Below are 24507 nucleotides of genomic sequence, written 5' to 3'. Positions count from 1 at the left end.
CTCTGAGAAAGGCCTTCTGCTTGCACTTTCCTAGGGATGGGGAACACGTTGTCTCCCAGAGCCGTCTGTTCCATTAGGTAACTCCTTTTGATAAAGATTTTTCCTTATGTCTAGCCAAAGACCTGCCTCCCTCTGCTTTCCACCTACTGATCCTATTTCTGACTCATCTTTGCCATCTCACAGGACAAGTCTTATCCATAGGACAGCTTTTTTTTTTTTTAATTTCTTTTCAGTGTTTCAGAATTCATTGTTTATGCACCACACCCAGTGCTCCATGCAATATGTGCCCTCCTTAATACCCACAACCAGGCTCACCCAACCCCCCCACCCCCTCCCCTCCAAAACCCTGGGTTTGTTTTTCAGAGTCCACAGTCTCTCATGGTTTGTCTCCCCCTCCAATTTCCCCCAACTATCCTCTCCATCTCCCCATGTCCTCCGTGTTATTCCTTATGCTCCACAAGTAAGTGAAACCATGTGATAATTGACTTTCTCTGCTTGACTTATTTCACTCAGCATAATCTCTTCCAGTCCCATCCATGTTGATACAAAAGTTGGGTATTCATGCTTTCTGATGGAGGCATAATACTCCATAGTATATATGAATCCTTGTCTTCTTTATCCATTTGTCCGTTGAGGGGCATCTTGATTCTTTCCACAGTTTGGCGACTGTGGCCATTGCTGCTATGAACATTGAGGTACAGATGGCCTTTCTTTTCACTATATCTGTATCTTTGGGGCAAATACCCAATAGTGCAATTACACGGTCATAGGGAAGCTCTATTTTTAATTTCTTAAGGAATCTCCATACTGTTTTCCAAAGTGACTGCACTAACTTGCATTCCCACCAACAGTGCATAGGTCAGCTTTTATTTTATTTTATTTTTTAAAGATTTTATTTATTATTTGACAGAGAGAGATCACAAGTAGGCAGAGAGGCAGGCAGAGAGAGAGAGGGAAGTAGGCTCCCCACTAAGCAGAGAGCCCGATGCAGGGCTTGATCCCAGGACCCTGAGATCATGACCTGAGCTCAAGGCAGAGGCTTAACCCACTGAGCCATCCAGGCGGCCCATAGGAAAGCTTTTAAAAGCATTTTTTATACCTGCCAAGTTGCCAGCTCTCCAGGTTGGACCTTCTCAGTGCTTCTCGTCATCCCTCCTCAGGCTGGTGCTGAGCCCTGGCTATGCCACAGTTTATTATTCCCTTAATAATATGCTGCCTGGAACAGAATATATGCACAGCAAAACAAATGGTGCTGTCATTTACCTGCCCTTCTCATCCTTGTGCAACCTAGAATTAGCTGACTTGGCATCTGTTATTAAATCATTGACTTCTGTCGAGCTTATCATCAGCTAAAACTCATAAGTGCTGTTATTTTCTTCTTTTTTAACATCCATACAGTTGCCAAGCCACATCTGCCACATCCTGCAATTGTTTCTCATACTTTGGGTCTACAGATTTTAGCTTCTATTTGAGCAGTTTCTTAGCAATATTCTTCTGGGGGCAACTTCAGTTTTTATATACAACATAAAGAAGCTTCTTTACAGTATTTGGAATAAACTGAGCATCTGGGCCAAGTAAGCGATGGAGTTGTTTCTTGGTTGTTGTGGAGGGGTGGGGAAATTTGTCAGTCCCTGTGTCCTGTCCCTTCTCCCTCAGTAATATGCAGGATTCACCTGGAAGGCTATATTCCTCAGACACTTTGGTGTGTTAGAAAAGACTAGAAATTGGCTGTTGTTTGCATAGATGATTACATTGGTTGATTCCTGGAATATTAGCACTAGAGAGATGCTGAGGGGTCTTTCAGTTCATTGCCCTGTACCCCTTGCTGCACATTTGGGGTAAATAAAGAGAATTGTTCCATGCTACTAAGAGAACTGGTGATGCAGTCAGCCTCAGAACCCAGGCCTTCTGACATACATACATAGATACTGACATATTAGCTTTGCTTGGATAACGGCTTTCAACTCCTCCTATTAAGATACGTTATAGATACCCCCCCCCCCCACCGAGCCCTCTTATGAGTTTAACTGCCCCAGAGCTAGATGACTTCTTCGAGTCCTTCCAGAATGCAAGTAAATGATGCCCTCTTAGATATTTAGCAAAGTCACTTTGAGCTGCTTGCAGTTATGGCTTATTGCAAGGTAAGAATCCTGGGGTCAGGGGAGGAGGGTTACTGGTGACCTCCTAAGAATACAGGATGGGCCAGAGGTCATGGTGGAGAGAGAGAGGAAGTCATCTGTGGCTCCAGAACCTGGTGGGGAATCTGAGCAGAATTGGATGATTTGGAGGGGATTTTTTTGAATGCAACAAGGTTATTTTTCTAATGCATGCAGGAGAAAAATAAGATGCAGTCGGGACTATTCAGGTTCTCATCCTCTGAGAGCTTGACTCCTGGGGAAGGTGAACCTGGATACAATATATCTGTTGTTCAGTGTTCAAAGAAATCAGCTGGAAGGAGGGGATAGTTACTCCCAACCAAAGGAAACAGGGAAGGCTTCCTGGAAGCACCTGTCTGCATCTTCCCCCACCCAACCCATGCAATGCCTCACCTTTGCTCTGTCCAGGTGTGTGGTGGCAAATTTAGAAATTTATGAGTGGGGCACTGAGAAGGTTGGGAGACAGAAGCCAAGTGTGAGCTCAGCCCGCCCATGTGTACTTTGCACTTTTCCCATTTCCCTTGGTGTCAGGCACTGTCACTGAACTTAATTCATAGTGCAGCTGTCACTGAGCTGCTGTGACAATGGCTGCTTCTGCCCCAGAGCCCACCGCAGGCTTGGAGCTAAAGGCCCCAGCTGCTGGAGGTCTTAGCAGTGACCCTGTCCCCTCAGCTACCATGTCCACGCAGAGACTTCGGAATGAGGACTACCATGACTACAGCTCCACGGACGTGAGCCCAGAGGAGAGCCCATCCGAAGGCCTAAACAATTTCTCTTCCCAGGGCTCCTACCAGCGATTTGGGGAAAGCAACAGCACAACGTAAGTAGCTGTTTCTTCTTCTGTCCTGGGTGTGATTCATGTTTTTACATTCTGGGTTGGTAACATAGTCTCCCTTAGAGGTATTCTTGCTCCCCCATTTTTATCAATTCCCCATTTTACAGGAAGGAAGATATAAAGAGATTGGGTGAGTAACAGCTCTAAGATTTGAGTTCCTTGCTCACCAGTCTTTCCATCTGCATCTGTTTTACATTCTTTGCTCCTTTCAGCTGTGTTGGTCCCAGAAGGCTGGTGCTGAACTTAAGAGAAACTTCTAGAGAGACCATTCTCTTAATTCAGAACCATGGGTCATCTGTGCTAGAACCTCAAATACTCTAGGCTCAATTGGAAGCTTCATTTGCAGAGTCTCGCCCAAACTTCTGCCCCATCACCAGTCAGTCAGTTCATTTGACTGAAGAAATGATAGGAAGGAGGAAGGAATAATTTCTCCTGCCCTTAAAAACTTTGAGGTTGAGGAGTGCCTGGGTGGCTCAGTCAATTAGGCCTTGAGCTCTTGATTTTGGTTCTAGGTCAGGATCTCAGGGTTGTGAGATCGAGTCTCACGTTGGGCTCCACACTGGTCGTGGAGCCTGCTTATGATTCTCTCTTTTCCTCTCCCTCTCCCCTCCCCACTCTCTCTCTCTTTCCTCCCTATCTCTTAAAAAAAAAATCAAGGGGTTGAGAAAAAGAGGTCTGCCTAGCATTGTTTAGGCATGTTAGCTCTGGCGAATCTTTCTTATCTCTAGAAACTGAATTCCATCCATGACTCATCTGGGTGGAGTTTGGCCCTCTCTGGACCTTAGTTTCCCCAAATGTAAGAGAAAATTGAGGACCCCACTGTGAAGCTGTGCTGACTGCTATTCACCCACTTGAATTAGAAGATTCAGAGAAGGGTTTTCTACCCCACTGAGTTCTCTAACTCAATCCTGAATCAACAGACCCCTGATATTTTCTCTAGAGCCCAACATTCTACCTTTTTTTGGCTCTTCTGTTTATTCCTCAAGCTTAGCTATTACCCTTTCTGTGTTCCTTTGTGGGATGGATGTGACTTATCAAGGGAATCCTTTATGTACTAGACTTAAAACGCTGTCTGGCGTGACTGCCCAAGCCAACTATCAAAGATTCTCTTGGAGGTCATTACTGGGGAAGCTCCCTCTGGCTACAGTGTCTCTTGGAGAAGGGCATTTTCTCTTGTAAACAGGGATAGAATGACAGGATGTGGTCTGTCCACATAAGCACTAGCTGATTTCTGCTCCTAAAGATACAGTCTCTATAGCCTATTTCTCATGTGGCATGCATTTGTGGATTCCCCCATTTGCTTGCAGTGTTGGCTGATGGGAAAGGTTGCATAGAAGACAACTGGAAGCAGTGAGGACCATCTTTTCCCTGTTTTCCTAACCTGTCCACTCAGTTGGCTTCCTCCAAGCAGGAGGAGCTCCAGATGCAGCCAGTGGCATGTGAGAGCTTCCCTTCAGAAGTCACACTCATTGTGAAATGCTTCTTCCAAGCTTCTCTCTCTATAGTTTTCCTTCCAGTTTTTGCTCCTTCTTGTTCTCACCCATCAGCTTGTCTGTGCAGTGCTTGCCATATGGTTTCTAGATTTTCATTTTTAAAGGGACCTCTCTAAAGTTCAGAACCAACCACTAGCAACTTCAGGATGGTAGTTCACAGGTTTTGTGTGTATTTAAAGTAATAATGTGTGCCTGTTAAGTATCCTGATTACCTTTTTTTCACACTGGGTTATGACTAATGGTCAACCTAAAATTATTTCTCCTTGCTTGTTAGAAATTGAGAAAATCAGGAGATACCTTCCTTGGGCTTGTATTGGCATGTTTTCCAGGATATGATTTGTTGTGAGGGCCCATCCTGCCCTGATACTGTGATATATGGAAAGGAAAGCCCATCTGTAAATGATGTTAGGTATCGCAAGTGACCTAGGGAAAGTACTCCCTTGGACATGGAGAGTTGGCTGAGTGCTTGCCTGGGGCCCAGATCCACGTAAGCATTTATGTGTAGGAAATGTGCCAGGTATGCTTAAGGTGTAAGCTGATTCAGGTGACGTGTTAGCTCTTGCAAATCTCTGATATGGGAGAGTGTTAGAGACAAGTTTTTGAGCTGGATTCCTTGTCTCCTATGCCTTGCCCCACCCTGTTATCTAGTTTGCCAAGGAGCAGAGAACGCAGAACAAAGTACAAGGAACAAAATACAAGGAATAAAGTACATGCATGCATCTAACTGGCTCTTCTAAAGGTTAGGGGTTCAGTGGAAATCCCTAACCAGGGATAGGAAGATAGGAAGCCCAGACACTTCCATACCTATGTGTTTGTGAGGTTATTTCCTAACACTTGATGTTGTCAAGCTATCGACTGTTTTGACAACAGCCTCATTTTATTCTATTGGGAAGTTCTTCTTGTTGCCATATCGGTCACATTATAGCAGCTGTTGGTTGAGCTTTGGTTCTTTTTCCCCAGGCTGGCAGGCTGAGAAACCAGTTGACCAAAACTGCTTCCTCTAGATTATCTACGGCAGCCATTTGCAAAGTGCGGTCTACAGACCCTTTGGGGGCCCGTTTCAAGAAGTCTGTGAAATTGAAACTGTTTTCACAATAACACTAAGATGTTATTTATCTTTTCACTGTGTTGACATTTACATGGATGGTTCAGCAGCAGTGGTGGGTAAAATTGCTGATACATTAGCATAAACCAGGACTATGCCACCAACTTATGCTAGTCATTGTATTTTCTTGCTGCCACACACATACAAAGAATAAGTCATTGTCACGCAGGTCCTTGATGAAGTGGTCAAATTACTCATTTTATTATTTAACCCTTCAGTACAGGGTTTTAAATAATCGGCCTGGCCAAATAGGAAGTAGACATGAAATACTTCTACTGTGTACCAAATATGATGCTGGTCTCAACGACAAAACCTTGAGTGATTATTGGAATTGTAAACTGAACTAGCTGCTTTTTTTTTGTTTCTTTTCTTTCATAGAACACTGTTTTTGCTAGGAAGAACTAATGAACTGTTGGTTATTCAGACCTGAGTATTTGACAGTACTGAATACTTCATTTCTTGAAAATGAAAGGAATGAGACCATCACCTCAAAAAAATAACCAGTGGTATTTGTTGCCCACAATAAAATTTGAGCTTTCAAGCAAAACTAGAAAAAAAGAACAACAAATATCCAACACTGAACTTGACAGCTTCCCTCTACTTAGAGACTTCTGATAAGATTGGTGATATTAATAAACGTGATTTTTTCAGATATTGTATAATGAAATGTGCCAGCATTTGAAAGATTGATATCTTCCAAATGGCCAGTGATACTAGAAAATTGTGCATGACTTTAAGATCCATTTGAAGGGCAAGATCACCAGTAGTGGTTTTTTTTTTTTTAACTTTATTTTATTTTTTCATTGTTCCGAGATCCATTGTTTATGCATCACACCCAGTGCTCCATGCAATACGTGCCCTCCTTAATACCCACCACCAGGCTCACCCAACCCCCCAACCCCCTCCCCTCCCAAACCCTCAGTTTGTTTCTCAGAGTCCACAGTTTCTCACGGTTCAAATCCCCCTCTGATTTCCCCCAACTCCCTTCTCTCCTTCTCCCAGTATCCTCCGTGTTATTCCTTATGCTCCACAAGTAAGTGAAACCGTATGATAATTGACTCTCTCTGATTGACTTATTTCACTCACTAGTAGGTTTTAATGTGATAGGATATCAAAAAGTTCAGACTCCTCATTATAACTAACTTCCTAAGAAATAACCATGTGTCGAATTTGGAGGTAGTATCAAAGGAAAATTACCATAATTGTCTAAAGAGACTATTAAAGCACATTCCAACTGCATGTCTGTATGAGGACAGATTTTCTTTATGTACTTCAACCAAAACAACATATCACAACAGATTGAATGGAGAAGTAGATAATCCAGCTGTCAAGCAAGACATTAAAGAGGTTTGCAGAAAAAGTAAACTAGTGCCATTTTTTATTTTGGAAAATAGAATTACTTTTCATTAAAAATTTGTTATTCTGAAAAATAATAACGGTTTAAGGGGTACCTGAGTGGCTCAGTCAGTTAAGTGTCTGCCTTTGGCTTGGTTTGTGATCGCAGGGTCCTGAAATCAAGCCTTGCATCGGACTGCCTGCTCAGCCTTGAGCCTGCTTCTTCCTCTCCCTCTGACTCTGCCCCTACCTACCTTGTGCTCTTTTGCTTGCTCTCTCTCACTCTTACAAATAAATGGATAAAAATCTTCCAAAAATAAATAGCAGTTTAGAAAAATCTGTTATTTATATTTATGTGGTTTTTAAAGTTTTAATTAATTAATAATTTTTTGATTTCTCAACTTTTACTTGTACTTTATATCACCAGACATAATTCATAAAAGGAAGAGCTGTTTGATATCCTCAATAATTTATAAGTGTATAAGGGGTTCGTGAGGAAAAAGATGTGTAAAAACTACTGATTTAGAACTTAAAGAGAACTACAGAGATTTTCATGGTTCACTCCCTATATCCCCCGTAGTTAAGACTTTGCAGTCCATGGAGTTAATTTTGTGATACTCTGTGGTTTGGGGTGATCCAAGCTTGGGGCCACTGATGGAAAAGAATAATGTTGGCCAGTTGCCTAGAATCCTGGTGTTTTTGAGCTGAAGAGACGTTGGCAAGTATGCTGTCCTATCCAGTCCCCCTCACTCTACAGCTTAGACAAAGTTCCAGCCGAGGGAAAGGAATTGTCATATGGAGTTAACTGTCAGAGCCAGGACTAAAAGGGGACCTGATCCCCTACAAAACCCGGCTCAGAGACATTTTAGGGAGGCCTCTGGTAAGCAGATGAATTTTGCTACAATGCTTACCTTTGCCTGGAGTGGATTAAACATTTGCTAAGATAGACATTTGTGTGGCTCATCGTTCTGCCTGTAATCTCTTGGTCACTGGCTGCTGATAATGAAGGAGTCACCTCACCCTTCTACCCTTGCTGTCCTTAAGCTGTTTCCTCAGGAGAGTCCAGGAGAGCGCTCAGTCTGTTCTCATTTAGATTCAAAGGCATTTTCTTGATCTTTCCTGAAAAACTTTGGGACGGTAGGAAGGTCAAGAAGTTTTCTTCCTGGAGGTAGGAGACAGGTTACTAAAAGTAAAATTCCATTTCTGAGAATATAGATAGGTCATATTTATTATGGTCTTTATGAGTTAACACATGTTATTTGCTTTCAGTTTCTACTGAATTGCAGATGTGAAGAAATACATGGAAACATCATTTAGGAGAGATTTAGGGTGTTTGTGCAAAAAAATTTCCAGACAGTGCCAGCGACCAGATCTTGAGTGAATCTGTGATTGAGGGCAAAGTGATGGTGTATTGACCTGTTTTTTATCCTGGAGGCATCAGGATAGAAAGTCCAGCACAGGGGGGCACTTCTCTGGGGTCAGTCCTTTGAGGAGTTCCCATTCTCTACAGATTGCTCACATCACCTTACCCAGGTGGCCACAAAACAACATACTCCTTAGCACTGGTGCCTTGAGTCTCTCTCTGGGCTTGTATTCCCAGACCTTTCTTTTTTATGGGCACACTGGCAAGCTCTGCCTGTCCTGCTGGGCTCGGCTCAGGTCTCCCCTCTGTGAACCCTCAACTGCCTCCCCCTCCGTGAGCACTGTTTCTGGACACTTCTTAAGAAGATAAGTTTCCGTCTGGGTGGTTATTAATGTATCTGCCCTATTTTCATTGGGACATTATTGATTTCTAGAGACCAAGGTCCATATCTGATTCTTACTTACTTCTACCACTATATTAACACGGTGTTTTACATATAACAAGTAGTATTTGCTGAGTGAAAAAATTAATGAGGATAAATGAGAGGCTTTATAATTACAGCTTGAGGTAGACAGTCTGTATAACAGGTGAGGGGAAAATCTGTCCTCAAGGCAGAAGGATAAGTGAGGTGGCATTTGAAGAAGGCTTCTCCAGTCCTAGGACTGTGGCCTTTGGCTTTTTTAAAATACAAAGTACACCAGGGACTGGCCAATTATGGTATCATATTCCTTTTGATCTGTTCACTTTGCATAACATTTTCTGTGATGGGTTCTGGGCTCCTATTTTTTATTTCCCTCATCCTTCTCTCACATCAGTGTCTGTGCTTCACACTTACGCTTGTCATCCTCTGTTGCAATGTTGAATCTGAGTCTTTACAATGGACAGCTCTGGTGAAATGTAGGCCAGGGCTGCTAGGAAAGGATACGGTGCCTACAGAGAGCTCTGGTGTCCCCCTGGTCTAATCTCCAAGAGAGCTGGGGTTCTTGGAGATGCCACAGGGAACAGAGCTTACAGCACAGAGGCCAGGAGAGGACTCGGGGGTCAGACTGCCTGGGTTTGAATCTGGACTAAACTCTTCACTAGGTGTGTGGCCTTGAGCAAGAATCTTCCTCATCCATAAAATAAAGTTAATACAGATCTCATAGGGTTGTTGTGGAAATTGAATGAGGAAATGCATGAAAGCACTTAGCACGTGCTACATGATTAGTAAGTGTTAGCTATCATTAATATTAACGTGCCCTCATCTACTTTCTTCCCACTTCAGATGGTTCCAGACTTTGATCCACCTGTTAAAAGGCAACATTGGCACAGGACTCCTGGGACTGCCTCTGGCCGTAAAAAATGCTGGCATCTTGGTAAGGGTCTGCATTGGCGAAGGGAAGTATCGTGACAAATTTTAGGAGATGGTGTGTGTTTTTTTAAATCTTTCATTTAAAACATTTTAAAATGGAAACCTTTTTAATTCAGCTGAAGAGAGCAAAATTCAGGTGTTCATTCACTTAAACATATTTATTGAATATGCTTCTGTGTGTTAGATGTTGTTCTAGGCTCTGAATATTATTGGTGAATAAAAAAGAGAAAGATTCTCACCCTCATGGAGCTTACTCTGTGGTGAGGAGGATGTACTTAAAATGTCTCAGAGAGTTTCTATCAATAATATTAACTAATGAATTAGTAATAGAAGTTCGTTAGTTTTCTACGTATTCCTTCCACACCCCACCCCAGGAGGCTAACTCTGAGAATTTTACTTTTTCTTTTATGATTCATCCCCTATAGACTATAATCTAAAGCCATTTGGTTTCTCTTAGAGCTAGAGATAGCTCAGAGATGTGGCAACATTTCTCTAATGAGAAATTGCCTCTTCCCTCCATCCCTCACCTCTTCTCCCCAGACCACAGGAGCCTTCTGTTTGGCTGATTTATAGCTGTCTTGGAACAGCCTTATCTTGTGCCATTCTTCTCCATGAGGTTAGCTCTTTCACAGGCAGGCTAAGGTTCCGATGGTGCTCTTCTCACCAAGCTAATCTCCATGATCACATTTCTCTCTCTAATGTGGTGCCAGAAGTTCTGTCACTGTAGGGTACCTTAGTAGTGTTTTGATCATTCCAAATCCAGCCTCCCCTGGGCTCACTCCTAATTCTACCTGCTTGTCTCTCTCTTTCTTGTCCGCAACACTGGTCTCCAGATGGGTCCCCTCAGCCTGCTGGTGATAGGCCTCGTAGCTGTGCACTGCATGGGTATCCTGGTGAAATGTGCTCACCATTTCTGCCGCAGGTGAGACCCCCCTGAGCTGCCCAGTTGCCCTTTTGGGTTCTGTTACCATCACTGAAAGAGAGGACTAATCCAGATCACTCTAAATTATTTTGTGCTAGCCGAAGGTGGCTGCTAGTTATGGCAGCATTCCCTTTCCCTGGTTATTTCTGTGTTCTTTTTCAGTTTGTTGTCATCTGTCGTATTTACTTATGTCCAGTGGACAGAGACCACATTCCCCTTCCATGCACTGTGTAATATTTACCTCACTGAAATGATTCTACCAGATGGTCGTTAATGATAAGATACTAACTGGCCTGTTGACTTCACATTTTCTGGTCCTTGAAAGCATTAGATATAGGACTCATTGGTTCTCCAGGGTGACATGTGGGGTACTGGCGCAGGTCTCGATGATCTACCTTTTTTCTGTCGCTTATTGTCAAACCTACACATTCTGCCCTTTCTCTCCCCAACCCCAGACTGAACAAGCCTTTTGTGGACTATGGGGATACAGTGATGTACGGACTGGAATCCAGCCCCAGCTCCTGGCTCCGGAACCATGCACACTGGGGGAGGTAACCAGTTTTCTCTTTTGTTGCTGCTGTGAACTCTCAGAGCGGAGGCCTTCAGACAGGGAAGTGATATGTGGCAGATAGTGTGAGCAGTGGAAAGAGTATTGGGCCTATGGGTTTAGCTTCTAGCTCAGATCTGCCAGCAGTCATCTGGTGACCTTGGCTTTGTGACCCCTATCTTCTCTGATCTCAGTTTCCTCATTGGTAAACTGGCCATTCCAACTTGGCAGTCCATGTCCAGTGATTATTTTATAATTTACTCATTTGTTCAGTAAAGATATTTAAGCACTGTCTTATAAGTGTTGCAGAACAATTCTAGATATTGGGCAAATTATGTGGTCCTGGCCCTCTAGGGTCTTGTAGTCTCTGTAAGGAGAAGGATATGTGGGAAGCTTGAGGACAAGAGATCAGGAATAGTCTAGAGCAGTAGAGGGAGTATCATGAGCTCGAAGTGTATCCTAGGAGCTCAGACAGGGAGGAGATTTAAGGACGGTTGCCTGTCCCAGATGAGAAGTACACAGGATGGGTGCTTTAAGGACAGGACACTGGGCAGAAGAAGGCAGGCTTCAGGGAAGAGATGAGCTGAGCTAGAACCAATGATTTATTGAAGAAAGACATATTTCAAGAGGTGGGGTGGGTTGGAAATTTCTCCTTATGGCAACTTTTCGTATGCCTAGAGGGAAATAGTCTAATTTTTGTTTCCTGTTTGAAGAAATGATATGTGTATAGATAGAGAATTGGATATCATCAGGGGCCAAATTCTTTTCTTTTAAAATGTATTTATTTATTTGAGAGAGAGGTAGAAAGAGAGTGCACTTGTGTGCATGAGGGTAGGCAGAGGGAGAGAAAGGATCTCAAGGAGACTCCCTGCTGAGCACAGAGCCCATTGCAGGGCTCTATCTTACAACCCTAAGATCATGACCTGAGCCGAAATCAAGAGTCAGATGCTAACCGACTGAGCCACCAGGTACCCCTCTATTCTTTTAAAATTGAACTACATGAAAGCTCTGTTCTCCAGGAAAACTCCTTCTTGCGGTCATTGGGAGGCTTTTATAGTTCACACTATAAACCTGTGATGCAGGTTTACTTTGCAATTCTTTTAGCAGGATCATTCCCTGGGACTGGGAGAAGCCATAGTGCCAAGTGGCCACCATTGGTTGGCTGGTTGGTTGTTGACTGATTGTTTCTTCCCTCCCTCCCCCCTTTTCATCATTTTTCTCTTTTCTCTTATCTTCCCCTCTGTTTTTCTCTCTTTCTCCCCAACTCTCACCTCTCTTTCCCCCTCATTCTTCCTTCCTTCCTTATTCCCTTACTTCCTTTCTTTAATGAAGTTAATTTGTGTTCATGGTAAAAAAAATTTTTTTGAGCAAGATAGGCATTCATAAAGTAAAAAATGAAAGTATAGGCTGGTCATAGTTAAATGGGTATACTTCTGGAATTTTCTGTATGTATACAAACATACACATGTTCTTAACGTCTTTTTACACAAATTTTTGCATACTATTTGGAAATTTTTTTCTATTAAAGGCCCTAGACATATCTGTATCAGCACATATAGGTTTAATGTATTCTTTTTCCCTGCTATGTACTACTCCATTTAAGAAGGGTCTGTGATTTAATCATTTTCCTTTTGATGACCCTTCAGGTTGTCACCACCTGTTGTAACAGTGCTTCCACCAGTGGTCTGTTCTGGTACATCTCTTCCTGTGTACTTATGTGACAGTAGGTTGGCTCTTGGATCCAAGTTATAAAAAGAGATCACGAAGGGGTCTACTTCCTAGGCTTTATGCTGAGGGCTCCTGTAGCTTTAGAACAAACGGTGTGAAGTGACATAGGCCTGCTGTGGGGAGAGAGAAGTCAAGTGACTCGTCTGTGGTCCTGGTGTATGTGCTCCACTCTGGCCATTCTGATCTCGGGATTGCCTGGCCTCATGCAGCATTCTATACAACACACAGGAAAGGGACCTCAGTCACCACACAGATAGGACCTTCTTTACCTTCCTCCAGAGCTCCAGACTGGTGGCAGCTAGCACAATTTCTCCTTTTATCAGGGCGCAGTCATCCTTCTCACCTGGTGGGAAGTGTCTGTGACGACCTGGGAAAAAGCAGTGTTCAAACACCTATCTCTCTGGGGATCTTTCTTTTAATCCTCCTGATCTTTGTATTCTTCCCTTCCCCATCTGCAGGCACATTGTGGACTTCTTCCTGATCGTCACGCAGCTGGGATTCTGCTGTGTCTACTTTGTCTTTCTGGCTGACAACTTTAAACAGGTAGGGCTCTGATTTAAAAAAAAAAAAAAAAGTGACAAGAGATGAGTGGCGTTTTAGTTTAGGATTCATTGTAAGCCAGTTTTGGTCAATAAAAGAATTAAGATTTTAACATTTTACATGGAATAGCGTCTTTTGTTTAATTTCACTTAAAGACCTAGGGCACTGAGTAACTTCAGGATACCTTGTCTGTCCTCCTGTCTTTAGGTAAGATATGATCAGACCAGCTGAGACAGTTGGTCTGATCCTTACTGATGACAACTGTGAAGATCTTGGAAGATGGTTCTGTAGGGCCTTGTTCACATACGGAGCCTTCAATTAGGAGCTCCTTTGGGTGGGAGGTCCACTGGCCTTTGCCATTTGAGAGGCCTTTTATGATGCATTTCTCTCCCTCAATTTAGGTGATAGAAGCAGCCAATGGGACCACCAACAACTGCCATAACAATGAGACAGTAATTCTGACGCCCACCATGGACTCGCGACTCTACATGCTCACCTTCTTGCCCTTCTTGGTGCTGCTGGTTTTTGTCAGGAACCTCCGAGCCCTGTCCATCTTCTCTCTGTTGGCCAACATCACCATGCTGGTTAGCCTGGTTATGCTCTACCAGTTCATTGTCCAGGTAAGAGACCCAAGGCTCTCCCTCTGCCTATTATATTATCAAAGAAGCAAACAAAACAAGTAAATGGAACATAAATAAGGATATGTTACTTATGTATGGTATATTTACATTAGGGATTCTCAACTTTGGCACTAGCGACATTTTGGGTGAGATAATTTTTTGTCACAGAGGGGGCTCTGCTGTGCAACACGGGGTGTTTAGCAGCATTCCTGGTTTCTACCTACTAGGTGCCAGCAGCCCCTGTGCCCCAACTTATGACAAACAAATATGTCCCCAGACACTGAAAAATGTGCTGGGGGGTGGGGACAGTGGTACGTGTGTGTGTGTGCAAAATCATCCCCATTGAGATCACTGGCTTAGACTTTTTTCCAAATGGGTAGTTAATACATGAATCATTGTATAATGGGAAAATAGAAAAATACTAAGGTGAAAGCAAAAATCAACTTTTCTAATAAAGATTTTATTTATTTATTTGACAGAGAGAGATCACAAGTAGGCAGAGAGACAGGCAGAGAGAGAGAGAGGAGGAAGCAGGCTTCCTGCTGAGCAGAGAGCCTGATGCGGGACTCGATCCCAGGACCCTGAGATCGTGACCTGAGCTGAAGGCAGAGGCTTAACCCACTGAGCCACTCAGGCACCCCTAAATAAGTAAAATCTTAAAAAAAAAAAAAAAAAAAGAACTCATCAGTACATATTCATTAAAATGCAGGCGATACAAGTGTTGAAAACCACATATCTACCCTGGAGTCTTTTTCTCTCAGGGACTCATTCTGTGTGATTGGTCTGTCTCTGTCTAGGTCTTATGGATGTATCTACACACTATTTTAGTATGTAAAGAAATATATAAAACAAAAGTATGTCTTGTTTTGTTTTTAACGTAGTTTTAAAAATTATTAGATGTATTCATCTACCTTGCCTTTTTTTTTCCTTGACAGTGTCTCAGGGAGCTTTCCATGCTAATACAGTTTTACCTCATTCTTTTTCATTGCTACATGGTATTTCAGAGAATAGATGTACCATAGTTTATTGAACCGGTCCCCAGTCACTGGACTGTCGGGTCATTTATAATTTTTAGTGTTATTTTAGTATTATGACAGTGAGCATTCTTAGGCCTTCCTTTTTGTAGACATGTATAAATACTTCTCCAAGGTATTTGTTCAGAGGTTTAACTGCTACAGAATGTGCCCTTTTGAATTTTTATATTGCTGTGTTGCTTTTTCCAAAAGCTACTTACCAATTTCATATAGACTTCCTTCAATAGTGCATAAGTAGCCAACCCTAGATGTATCAATCTTTTTAATTTCGGTCAGTCTGACAGGTGAATATTGACTCATTTTCACACGGTCTGCTTAACAGTGACCCGATCACTCACTGATACGGTTTCTAGGAAAACAGTGCGTTGTAAAACAGCACTTCCTGCACTGAGGATATGACATAATGAATTTAGATTAACACTGTACTCAGTGTGCATTTACTGGTTTTCCCTGTATTAGGAAGTCAGATGGGTGGCAGATAACGGACTCTTCTGCGGAACTGGTTTTTAAAAACAAAATAAACTGCTGTCTATGACCTGTTTTTTTTAATGGGAATAGAAGGAGGGCCCATGAACGCATGATTGACCATTTCCAGAGGATTTTCTTCTCTACCTCTGGCAAATTAAGTAAACAAGAAAGGGTAGATAAATGCATGATTTAACTTTGTAATTAGAGATCGCAGTCAGTGCCTGGGACACACCGCAGTGTACATTAAAGTGAGCGAGCCCGGCTCACACAGACGCACACACGTGCTGTGTTTAGTTTGAAAGCACTGCAGGTCGTTGGACCACGGTGGTTGCTGTGAGCAGAGCGCTGGGATGGGAATGTGGGTTCCAACAGTGTCTCAGTCCCAGGGGAAGGCAGTGTCTGTTCAGAGCATTGTCTGGGTGTCGTGCAACTGGCACGAGCAGATGAGGCAGCTCAGCTGATTTCTTGAGATCCATTATGAGCCGGCCTCTGGGCTCAGCCAGGAGCTGTGTGTGAGATCACATGGTGCTCTCTGCTCTGGGGGCACCTGGGGAAGATGGTAGTTTGGCTGTGCATTGAGCAGCTTCTTTTTGATGTGCTGTGTAGGTGTGCAGGTGTGTAGTTATGTAAGATGCTCCCTTTGGGTCACTTTTGGTGCTGATGCTGTTGTTACTGCTGTCTTGTCTTGGCATCTTTTCCCACTGTCCGGTGTTTCTGAATTTTTTCCCAGTTCTGAGCATGTGTGTGACCGGTGCTCTTGCTCTTGCTTACGCCAGCCCAGGAAGCTGACTGAGGCCTCCCACCTGTGCACTTATCCTCATCACCGGGACTGACAGGTGGCACCCAGAGGGAGCTCCCAATAAATGTATTTATCACTGCATCTCCTTAATTCTGAGATGCAGTTTTTTCACAGTTTTAATGTTTCCAAAATAGAAGTGTATCTTGCAACCCTTATGCACATTAACAGCATTTTCTCAAAAAGCTATTATCACTGAAACTGATAGTATCATAGAACTGATGGAATAATATGTTGATAGCAAGCTGATTTTAATGTGTTTCTTCGCACATTAAACTTTTTTCACTTAATGGGTTGGGCTTTAAGTCAGTAGCATTCATTAAGTACGTAGAATTGTAAATTCCTTCTGCTGGCCTCAGTCACACCAGTACCCCTAGACATGGATTCTGAAATTCCCTCTCTGATACCTCAGCTAGATCTGATGGATGAATATCCACTAACCAACAGATTGCTCGTGTTTCCAAGAACTTAAGTTGCCCTGTGATTCAGGAATAATTACAGGGCAATTGCACTCTTTGTCTCATTGTAGAGCAAAACTGTTTCTTAGTCTGTCTTCATTCCAGATATTGAAATACTTCTTATAAAGAGATCTTTATTAGCAGGGGCTCGGGGGGGGGGGCGGAAAGGATTTTTAAAATTATTTATATTTTAGGGAGACTATAGTATACTTGCTTTGAAAACTTTCAAGGAGAAGCCTATTACAGAGATTATTATTAGATCTTTTGTTCACTGATATCATTCTGTTATACTGTTAGAGCATGCCCCATGTTTATCTAAATGCCTCTATAGTTAAGTCAATTTTAAAATGTTGTAAAGGCAGTTTTCAAATCAATTCTTATTTTAGCATGAGCAGTGTATGCACATGGTTGAAAAAACCACTTTCTGAAAAGACAGAAGCTTCTGTCCCATGCTGAATCCTGTTCCTCATTACTGAGGGCTGTTGTTCAGTGTGAACCAGGGAGGATTCCGTGTGTGCACCTTTTTGCTTGTGAATCTTTACATTGTACCTGCAGTTAACAATTGTCTGTTTTTATTTGCCTCTATTTTTAAATGCTTTTTTATATTTTGCTATTTTGTCCTTAAATGTTCCAGTACTCCTGTTATGTGTTTGTTAATAAATTTTTTCAAGTGTCCAAACTCATTCACAAGAATTAAGAGAAAGAAGGAAGGAAGGAAAGAAGGAAAGAAAGCAGAGAAAAAAAAGGAAAAGAGCCCTTTTAAAAATCTTCCACCTTTCCTTCCAACTTTATCTGTGCAGAGTATTTATGTAGTTGTATTATAGTACATATGTACATTTAAAAAGCTAATGTTCTAGTATTTCATAAGCAGTCTTTCATTTGATTCTTAGTTATCTCAATTTTTACTTTTAAAATAGTGCATAATATTCTGTGATATGGTTGCTGTGCAGTAAGCTAACTTATTTCACTTGTTTGGGAATATTTAGGTTGTTTTTATATACTATTAAATAACTTGGCTCTAATTTTTTTCTACTTTAATTTTTTTTTCTTACTCAGATTAAATTTCTGGGAATTGAATTACCTAATGAAAGAATGTAACTTACTTTGTGCGAGCTGAAGCATTTGAGATTTTTAATAGTACACTGAGCTATATAGTCTTTCTCCAAAGTGGGTAGGGTTTTCTCAACCTAAAGGGAAAAAAGTGCAAAAGCTAAATGTCCCCCAAATCATCTCTCAGATGTCAGACTTTCTCCTTTCACAGCATCTTGGATTTAGGAAAAGGTGTGACCTCTCTGATGTTAGAGTTCAAATCTCGAATCTGTGTATAACCTTCACTTTGTTTTCTCTTTCAGAATATCCCAGACCCCAGCCGCCTTCCCTTGGTGGCACCCTGGAAGACCTACCCTCTGTTCTTTGGCACAGCCATTTTTGCATTTGAGGGCATTGGGATGGTAAGAGTTGCACTGTGATGACCTGTTGCTCTTGGTGTCCTTGAGGTCTGCTTGACAGAAGGCTGAGGAAATGTTATTAGAAATTATCTTCTGAAACTTACTGGCCAGTTAATGACCAGCAGTTCAGGGATTCCACAGGAATTTCCTAGCTGTAACTTTTGAGAAAATAAATTGTATGTGATTTAAGAACTTTCACATTCAAACCCCCTGTGTTGCATAGCCATCCCTGTGTGTATAGTAAGCAGTAATACATGGCAATTGGGAGTGCAGGGTCTAGAGTCAGACTGAGTTGGGGTGAGTCCTGGCTCTGCCAAGGAGTAGCTGTGTGACCTTTATAAGGATGTAACTTCTCTGAGTCTTCATTGTTTGCTTCTGAAAAGTGAACTTAATGATTAGTAGTTATTAGGATTAAATAAGATACGCATGAAGTGCTTCATGTAGTCCCTGACATGTAGTGAACATTCAGTGATTTTTATTTCTATTAGTAATACTGTTGATTTGGGGGCATCTGGGTGACTCAGTGGGTTAAAGCCTCTGCCTTTGGCTCAGGTCATGATCCCAGGGTCCTGGGATCGAGCCCTGCGTTGGGCTCTCTGCTCAACAGGGAGCCTGCTTCCATCTCTCTCTCTTTGACTGCCTCTCTGCCTACTTGTGATCTCTACCTATCAAATAAATAAAATCTTTAAAAAAATACTATTGATTTTTTTATTAAATCAGTAAACGCACAAATTATCTCTCTGTCCTGGAACATTGATGTACCATATTTTTTTGCGTGTAGATAAATAACTTTAGCCTTTACTCCTGGCTTAGCTTCCCCCATCATTGCTGTGATTTCACCCAATTCTTCTCCTTAAGGAGAGGAATCTGCCACTCAGTTGTACCTAATTTGATTTTCATTTATATTTTTCATAGTAAAGGTCCAGAAGTCTTCTTTGAAGAAAATTATTGATTCTGCTGGCCAAGAGCTTAGGAAAGGGGAAGATAATTTTCCTTTCATAGAATCTTTTTATCCTCTTTCAATTTTTCTATCACTTTGTATACTTTTAAGAAAACCTAGAAGCTGAACACATTTTTTTTTTTGTCAAAATACTAAGAAATTGCCCTGGTGGTATTGATGGAATGGGTTAAGTCTCTAACATCATAGGGGAAGCTTTCTGAGTGATGAGTGTGTAAGTTGTCCTGAGTTTTAACACATTTCCCTTTGCCCTTTCTTGGGGGTTTTTAGTGCCCAGGAAGAATGTCTCCCCTTGATTCACAAACACAAATGTTTCCCTGCTGCGGGTGTTGAGGCCTGAAATGGCCCATACTGCAGCAGTCAAAAAGAGGCCCCACGTAGGTGGGACTAGAAAGAAGAGATTGAGTCAAGTTTGGGAAGCTGCCCGGAGACCCTGGGTTCTTAAGGAGCATTGTACTGATGAGGTCGTTTTCCCCTAACAGTGGAGCACAGAAGTTCTTCTTTGCATCATTTCATCAGCCAAGGCTTAGAAATGGAGTCACTCTATAACCCTCATTACCTGTTACTTCAAGGTTTCTCTCTGTTTTCTATTTTTATAAGGGAGAAAGCACTGCTGTTTTGACTCTTAGTTTGGACTTGAGGGCTGTTACGTGTTTCCAGTGAAGGTCTCCTTCTCGCTGTTTGTTCATTGTGCTCTCTCTGTGTTTGTGCCACTGGCCCAGGCCTGGCAGATGTGGAGATGGGCTGCCTTTCCTCTGGTTCTCTAGACTCTCCATAAAAGGTAATGGAAGGAAAGTGAATGGTTTCTAATTGGATGTGGTTCAACCGTAGCTTGAGACTCCTGAGTTGGGGAGGGGGTGCGGTGCTGAGGCCCGGTTGGAAGTGCAGAGCCGTGGCCTGGAGCTCCAGCACCGGCCCTACGGCTGGCCCGCAGCATTTGCCGGGGTGCGTCTGGCACAGACCCACTCTGCCTCATGGCCGCAGGTGTTCGAGGAAAAGGAGTGTCATGACAAGATCAAAAATGTTTTGTGAGGCAGCTAGACATTGCCCTGCATGGCTTTTCCTTGTCAGCCATGCCAGATGCGGTTGATAGCAGGTTGTGAAGCTTGTCAGGCCACGCCTTCTGTGTTCCCTGTTCCTAAAGGAATGAGTCTTCAAAGGGTCCTTTGCTTTGCTTTGGAATGTCCTCTGCTGTGAGGGAGAGGGCAGCAAGGTCAGTGGTTTGGAATAGAAATCTGGAAAGTGGATTTTCTTGTACATTTTGTGAGCCTAAGTTTCTATATCCTCTAACTTGTGACACCCTCAGCGCCCCCATTTCTCTGACTCAGAGGTTTAACATGTCACTGCTGGCATCTGTCCTTTTGGAGGTATGGAAACAGTCTCTGGGTATTAGAGTGGCAGTTTCCCCTGACCTCCGTTTTGCATTCTTTGGACTGGTTGGCAGAGCTGTGATCTTAGACAAGGTCTGTTCTCCATTGTGCTGGGTGGGCAAGACGCAGCTGCTGTGTGGCTGTGCCAAGAGGCAGAAAGCACCCCCAGTCCATGGGGACCCTGGAGGAAGAGTTTAGAGCACCAGCCTGAGTAGGAGTCCTGGGGCCCAGTCCTGTCTGCCCTCGCCCTCAGGACTTCCCTCTTTCACACGGGAAGCAGCAAATCTCCTCCAGCTCTGAGGAAATAACTTGCCTTTATTTATGTCTTGTAAAGATAGATGTGCTTTTGGGGAATCCTGAGGATGAAGCATTCTTTTTCTGAGGAGATTATAATTTATTTTGGCCATTAATGTTACTTTTTCCTGTGTTTTCTCTTCTCTCACTTCTCTCATAGGTTCTTCCCCTTGAAAACAAAATGAAGGATCCCCAGAAATTTCCACTCATCCTGTACGTGGGAATGGCCATCATCACTGCCCTCTACATCAGTCTGGGCTGTCTGGGGTACCTGCAATTTGGAGCTAATATCCAAGGGAGCATAACCCTCAACCTACCCAATTGCTGGTATGTGGGGGAGGATGGAAGCCTGGGAACACTGGGTGTTTTTGCTTTTGTTTTTCAGTGGGTCAGAATGTGGATTTTCCTCTACTTATACCTTGAATCAGCTCACTGCACTTGAGCCCACTGCTGTCACCGCCCCCCGCAGGCCAGCATCATCCCTCCTTGGCTGCCCACTGAGCCTTTTGACCATCCACTATCTCAGTCTCGCTCCTCCAGACCTGTTCTCGCATTACCTGTATGAGCCATCTCAAACTCAAGTCAGCTGTGCATCCCTTTGTTGAGAGCCCTGAGGGACTTTCCTTTGCTCCTCTGATAGAGGCGAAACCTTTAAGATACCTATCAGTCCCATTCCGCCCCTAGCCCTACCTGCACCTCACTCCTACTTGGCCAGGAAGACTTAGTCTAGGAGTCTTTTTTTTTTTTTTTTTTTGAGAAACTTTTTCTGCTGTCTTACCCACAAATTCCCATCTAGGTCAGATACCCCTTCTCTTCTTGTGGGATCCCATTCAGACCCTAGCCTAAATCTTATTCCGTAGTACTGTAATGGTCTGTTTACCTTGTCATCACCCTACACAGTAAGCTCTGGGAGGGCAGGGCTCCAATGCACCCCAGCATGTGGCACAGGGCCTGGCACATGACTATCACCCAGGGGATGTCTTCTGAATGAAAAGGAGGACTAAACATCTGAGCATCTTATGAACATGGAGATGCTCTCAGGAGGCAACTGGCGTTGAGAGGACAGAGGTGATCTGCCATGTCCAGCTCTGTGGCCTTGGGCACGTCACAGCTGCTTACTGCCTCAGCTCCCACTTCTGGGAACTGGACATAGTTACAGCCGCTTACTGCCTCAGCTCCCACTTCTGGGAACTGGGAATAGTCATTTCTTCCTGCCGAGATTGTCACAAAGACCAAATGCTATGCATGAGAAAGCACTTTGTAATACTCTTCCAGTGCTCTCAGATGGAGGACGCTGCCCTAAGCTCCCTGAAAATCTGAGCCTGGAAGGGCCAAGTATCCCATCAGTTCACCTTAAACATTCCAAATACGGTGAGAGGAGAGCAGATTGGCTAGGCTCCCAGCTCCTGTTGTGCCTCTCCCATGGCCGTCACTGGCTTGATTTGCAAGTGGAGGCCTGTCACCATGGATGAGGTCTTGTGGGGAGCCCTTCTGTATCTCCCTTTTCTTGGCTCTTGGTTACTGTGTTGCAGGGCAACGCTGAGACATACTGAAATGCTATCTAAAAAGGTAGCTGTCAGAGCATGTGGGTAGCTCAGCTGGGTGAACATCTGCCTTTAGCTCAGGTCATGATCTCAGCGTCCTGGGACTGAGCCCTGTGACAGGTGCCCTGCTCAGCGGGGAGTCTGCTTCTCCCTCTCCTTCTGCCCCTCACCACCACTCATGCGTTCTCTCTCTCAAATAAATAAATCCTTTAAGAAAAATAAAAAGGTAGCTGTCACAGGGTGTGTCTGAAGCAACAGTTCTCCTGAAGATTAGAATTTCGTTGTGGAGGGCCGCCGAGCAGACACTGAGAAGCTTGTTGAGTGCCCTGGGGATCAGAAGGACCTTTCAGGTTGGCCTGATTGACCTGCCTAGGCATGTTTTTAGAGCGCCAGTCAGACATTGTGCAAGGACAGGTGGAGAAAATTGAGAAAAACATTTATTCAGCAGTGCTGCTGGTGTTTAGCACAGGACACCCTAACCAGCAGGGGTCTGGGGACAAGATCTATGGGGTGGCCAGCCAAGTGGTAGCCTTGCAATGGGCTCTTGTTTTCAGAAAGCCTTTCTCTTTCACTCTGATGCCTGCTTTTAAATTTCCAAATGTTCCTGTCCTTTCAAGAGCCAGGTGGTAGCTTGGCATAACTGAAGATAAATGGATCAGCAGGAACAGAAGCAGCCCACATAATCCGAAGCCATAGATAAGCACCTGTCTTCTTTCCTCTGATACTCCGAACCCAGCCACTCTAATCTTTCCGCCTCCACTTGTGTGCAATTTATTTAGCCATCCCTGCAGGTAACTATCCTGCTTCCAGACTTCCTGGCACTCCAGAAGGCTTTGGTGTTGTACTGAGTTTAATTATAGAGCCACCAGCTGATTTTTCCAAAGCCTTTTTATTATCTATTCTGGGAGCAAGTAAGACCTTTTGTCAAACTCAGCCTCTCCCAGGGTGTTCTCCTGTTTATAGCATAAGAACATCTTCTAGGTATTAAGTTCAACCACAGACTATACACAATATAATTACCACTTTTAAATAGATTTATGATGAGGTGGGGGGAGGCCCATGTTCTTTGCTGCCTAATGCATGAGGGTCCTGTTTGAAATGGAGCTTTGGTAAGGGGCAGAGTGGCTTTCCCTTTTAATGATCGTGTCAGATCCATTAGTACTTATGGATCAGATTTTTTTTAAATATTTTATTTATTTATTTGGCAGAGACACAGCAAGAGAGGGAACACAAGCAGGGGGAGTGGGAGAGGGAGAAGCAGTCTTCCTGCTAAGCAGGGAGCCTGACATAAGGCTCGATCCCAGGACCCCAGGATCACAACCTAAGCGGAAGGCAGTTACTTAATGACTGAGCCACCCAGGTGCCCCCAGACTTGTTTTTCTACTCTGCACAGTCCTAGGCTTGAGATAAGATAGAGATATCGGATGATGACATCATGGTCTCCCCGAGAAGCCTCATGTGAAGCCGCGGTAGGGAGACGGCCACAGTGGAGTGGAAAGATGGGATCTATTCCTGCTTCTTGGCTGTGTGGTCACTGTCTGATTCTAGGGAGCACTGAATTGGAGGGGAAGGATATAAAAAGCCCTGCTGTATTTTAATTGTTTTAATTTTTGAAAATGTATTTGTCCCTGGTAAAGATTCCAAATGTGCAAAGTGTATACAGAATATGTTTTTTCCATTTGCCTCCACGGAGTTCCTGGTGTTACAGTTCCCCATTTCTGAAGGAACCATATTACCAGTTTCTTGTATTACCTTTTGGAGATGTTTAGAGTATGTAAGAATGTCATATGTCTGTGTGTGGGGGGGTTTCCCTTCTTTTTTCTTTTTTTGGGGGGACAATTTATAGCACACTGTAGACACTGTTTCCTCACACGTTTTTCACTTAATAGTATATCATGAGCTAGTTCCATATCAGCACCTATAGTTCTGCCTCCTACTTTTTAATGTCTAGGTGGGACACTAGGATTTATCGAACTAGTTCCCCACTGGTTAACAATTTAACTGTTTTCAGTCTTTCATACTTAAATAATGCTGCAGTGACATATTATGAATGTCATTTTTTTGTGCACATGTGCAAATATATCTGCAGGATAAATCCCTAGACATGAAATTGGTAGGTCCTAAGGACCACATGCATTTTGA

General features: G+C 43.3%; 1 protein-coding gene across 2 annotated transcripts in view; it reads left to right on the top strand.

The window, feature by feature from the left end:
* Positions 1–24507, top strand: part of SLC36A1 (solute carrier family 36 member 1) — a 46032-nt gene that overhangs the window by 7951 nt on the left and 13574 nt on the right. Inside the window, exons 2-9 of one of the 2 annotated variants that reach the window (XM_032337258.1) lie at positions 2829–2976; positions 9552–9642; positions 10472–10560; positions 11016–11111; positions 13294–13378; positions 13777–13995; positions 18104–18202; positions 20982–21148. In XM_032337258.1, coding sequence (XP_032193149.1) covers positions 2834–2976; positions 9552–9642; positions 10472–10560; positions 11016–11111; positions 13294–13378; positions 13777–13995; positions 18104–18202; positions 20982–21148 — 989 coding nt within the window. In that variant the 5' untranslated portion in view covers positions 2829–2833. The remainder of the gene's footprint in view (positions 1–2828; positions 2977–9551; positions 9643–10471; positions 10561–11015; positions 11112–13293; positions 13379–13776; positions 13996–18103; positions 18203–20981; positions 21149–24507) is intronic. The other variant, XM_032337259.1, reaches the window with a different exon arrangement.

The sequence above is a fragment of the Mustela erminea genome, chromosome 3, assembly GCF_009829155.1.
Source record: "Mustela erminea isolate mMusErm1 chromosome 3, mMusErm1.Pri, whole genome shotgun sequence".
NCBI lineage: Eukaryota > Metazoa > Chordata > Mammalia > Carnivora > Mustelidae > Mustela > Mustela erminea.
The sequence above is the reverse complement of the archived record's forward strand: the minus strand, read 5'-3'. Positions and strand labels throughout refer to the sequence as shown.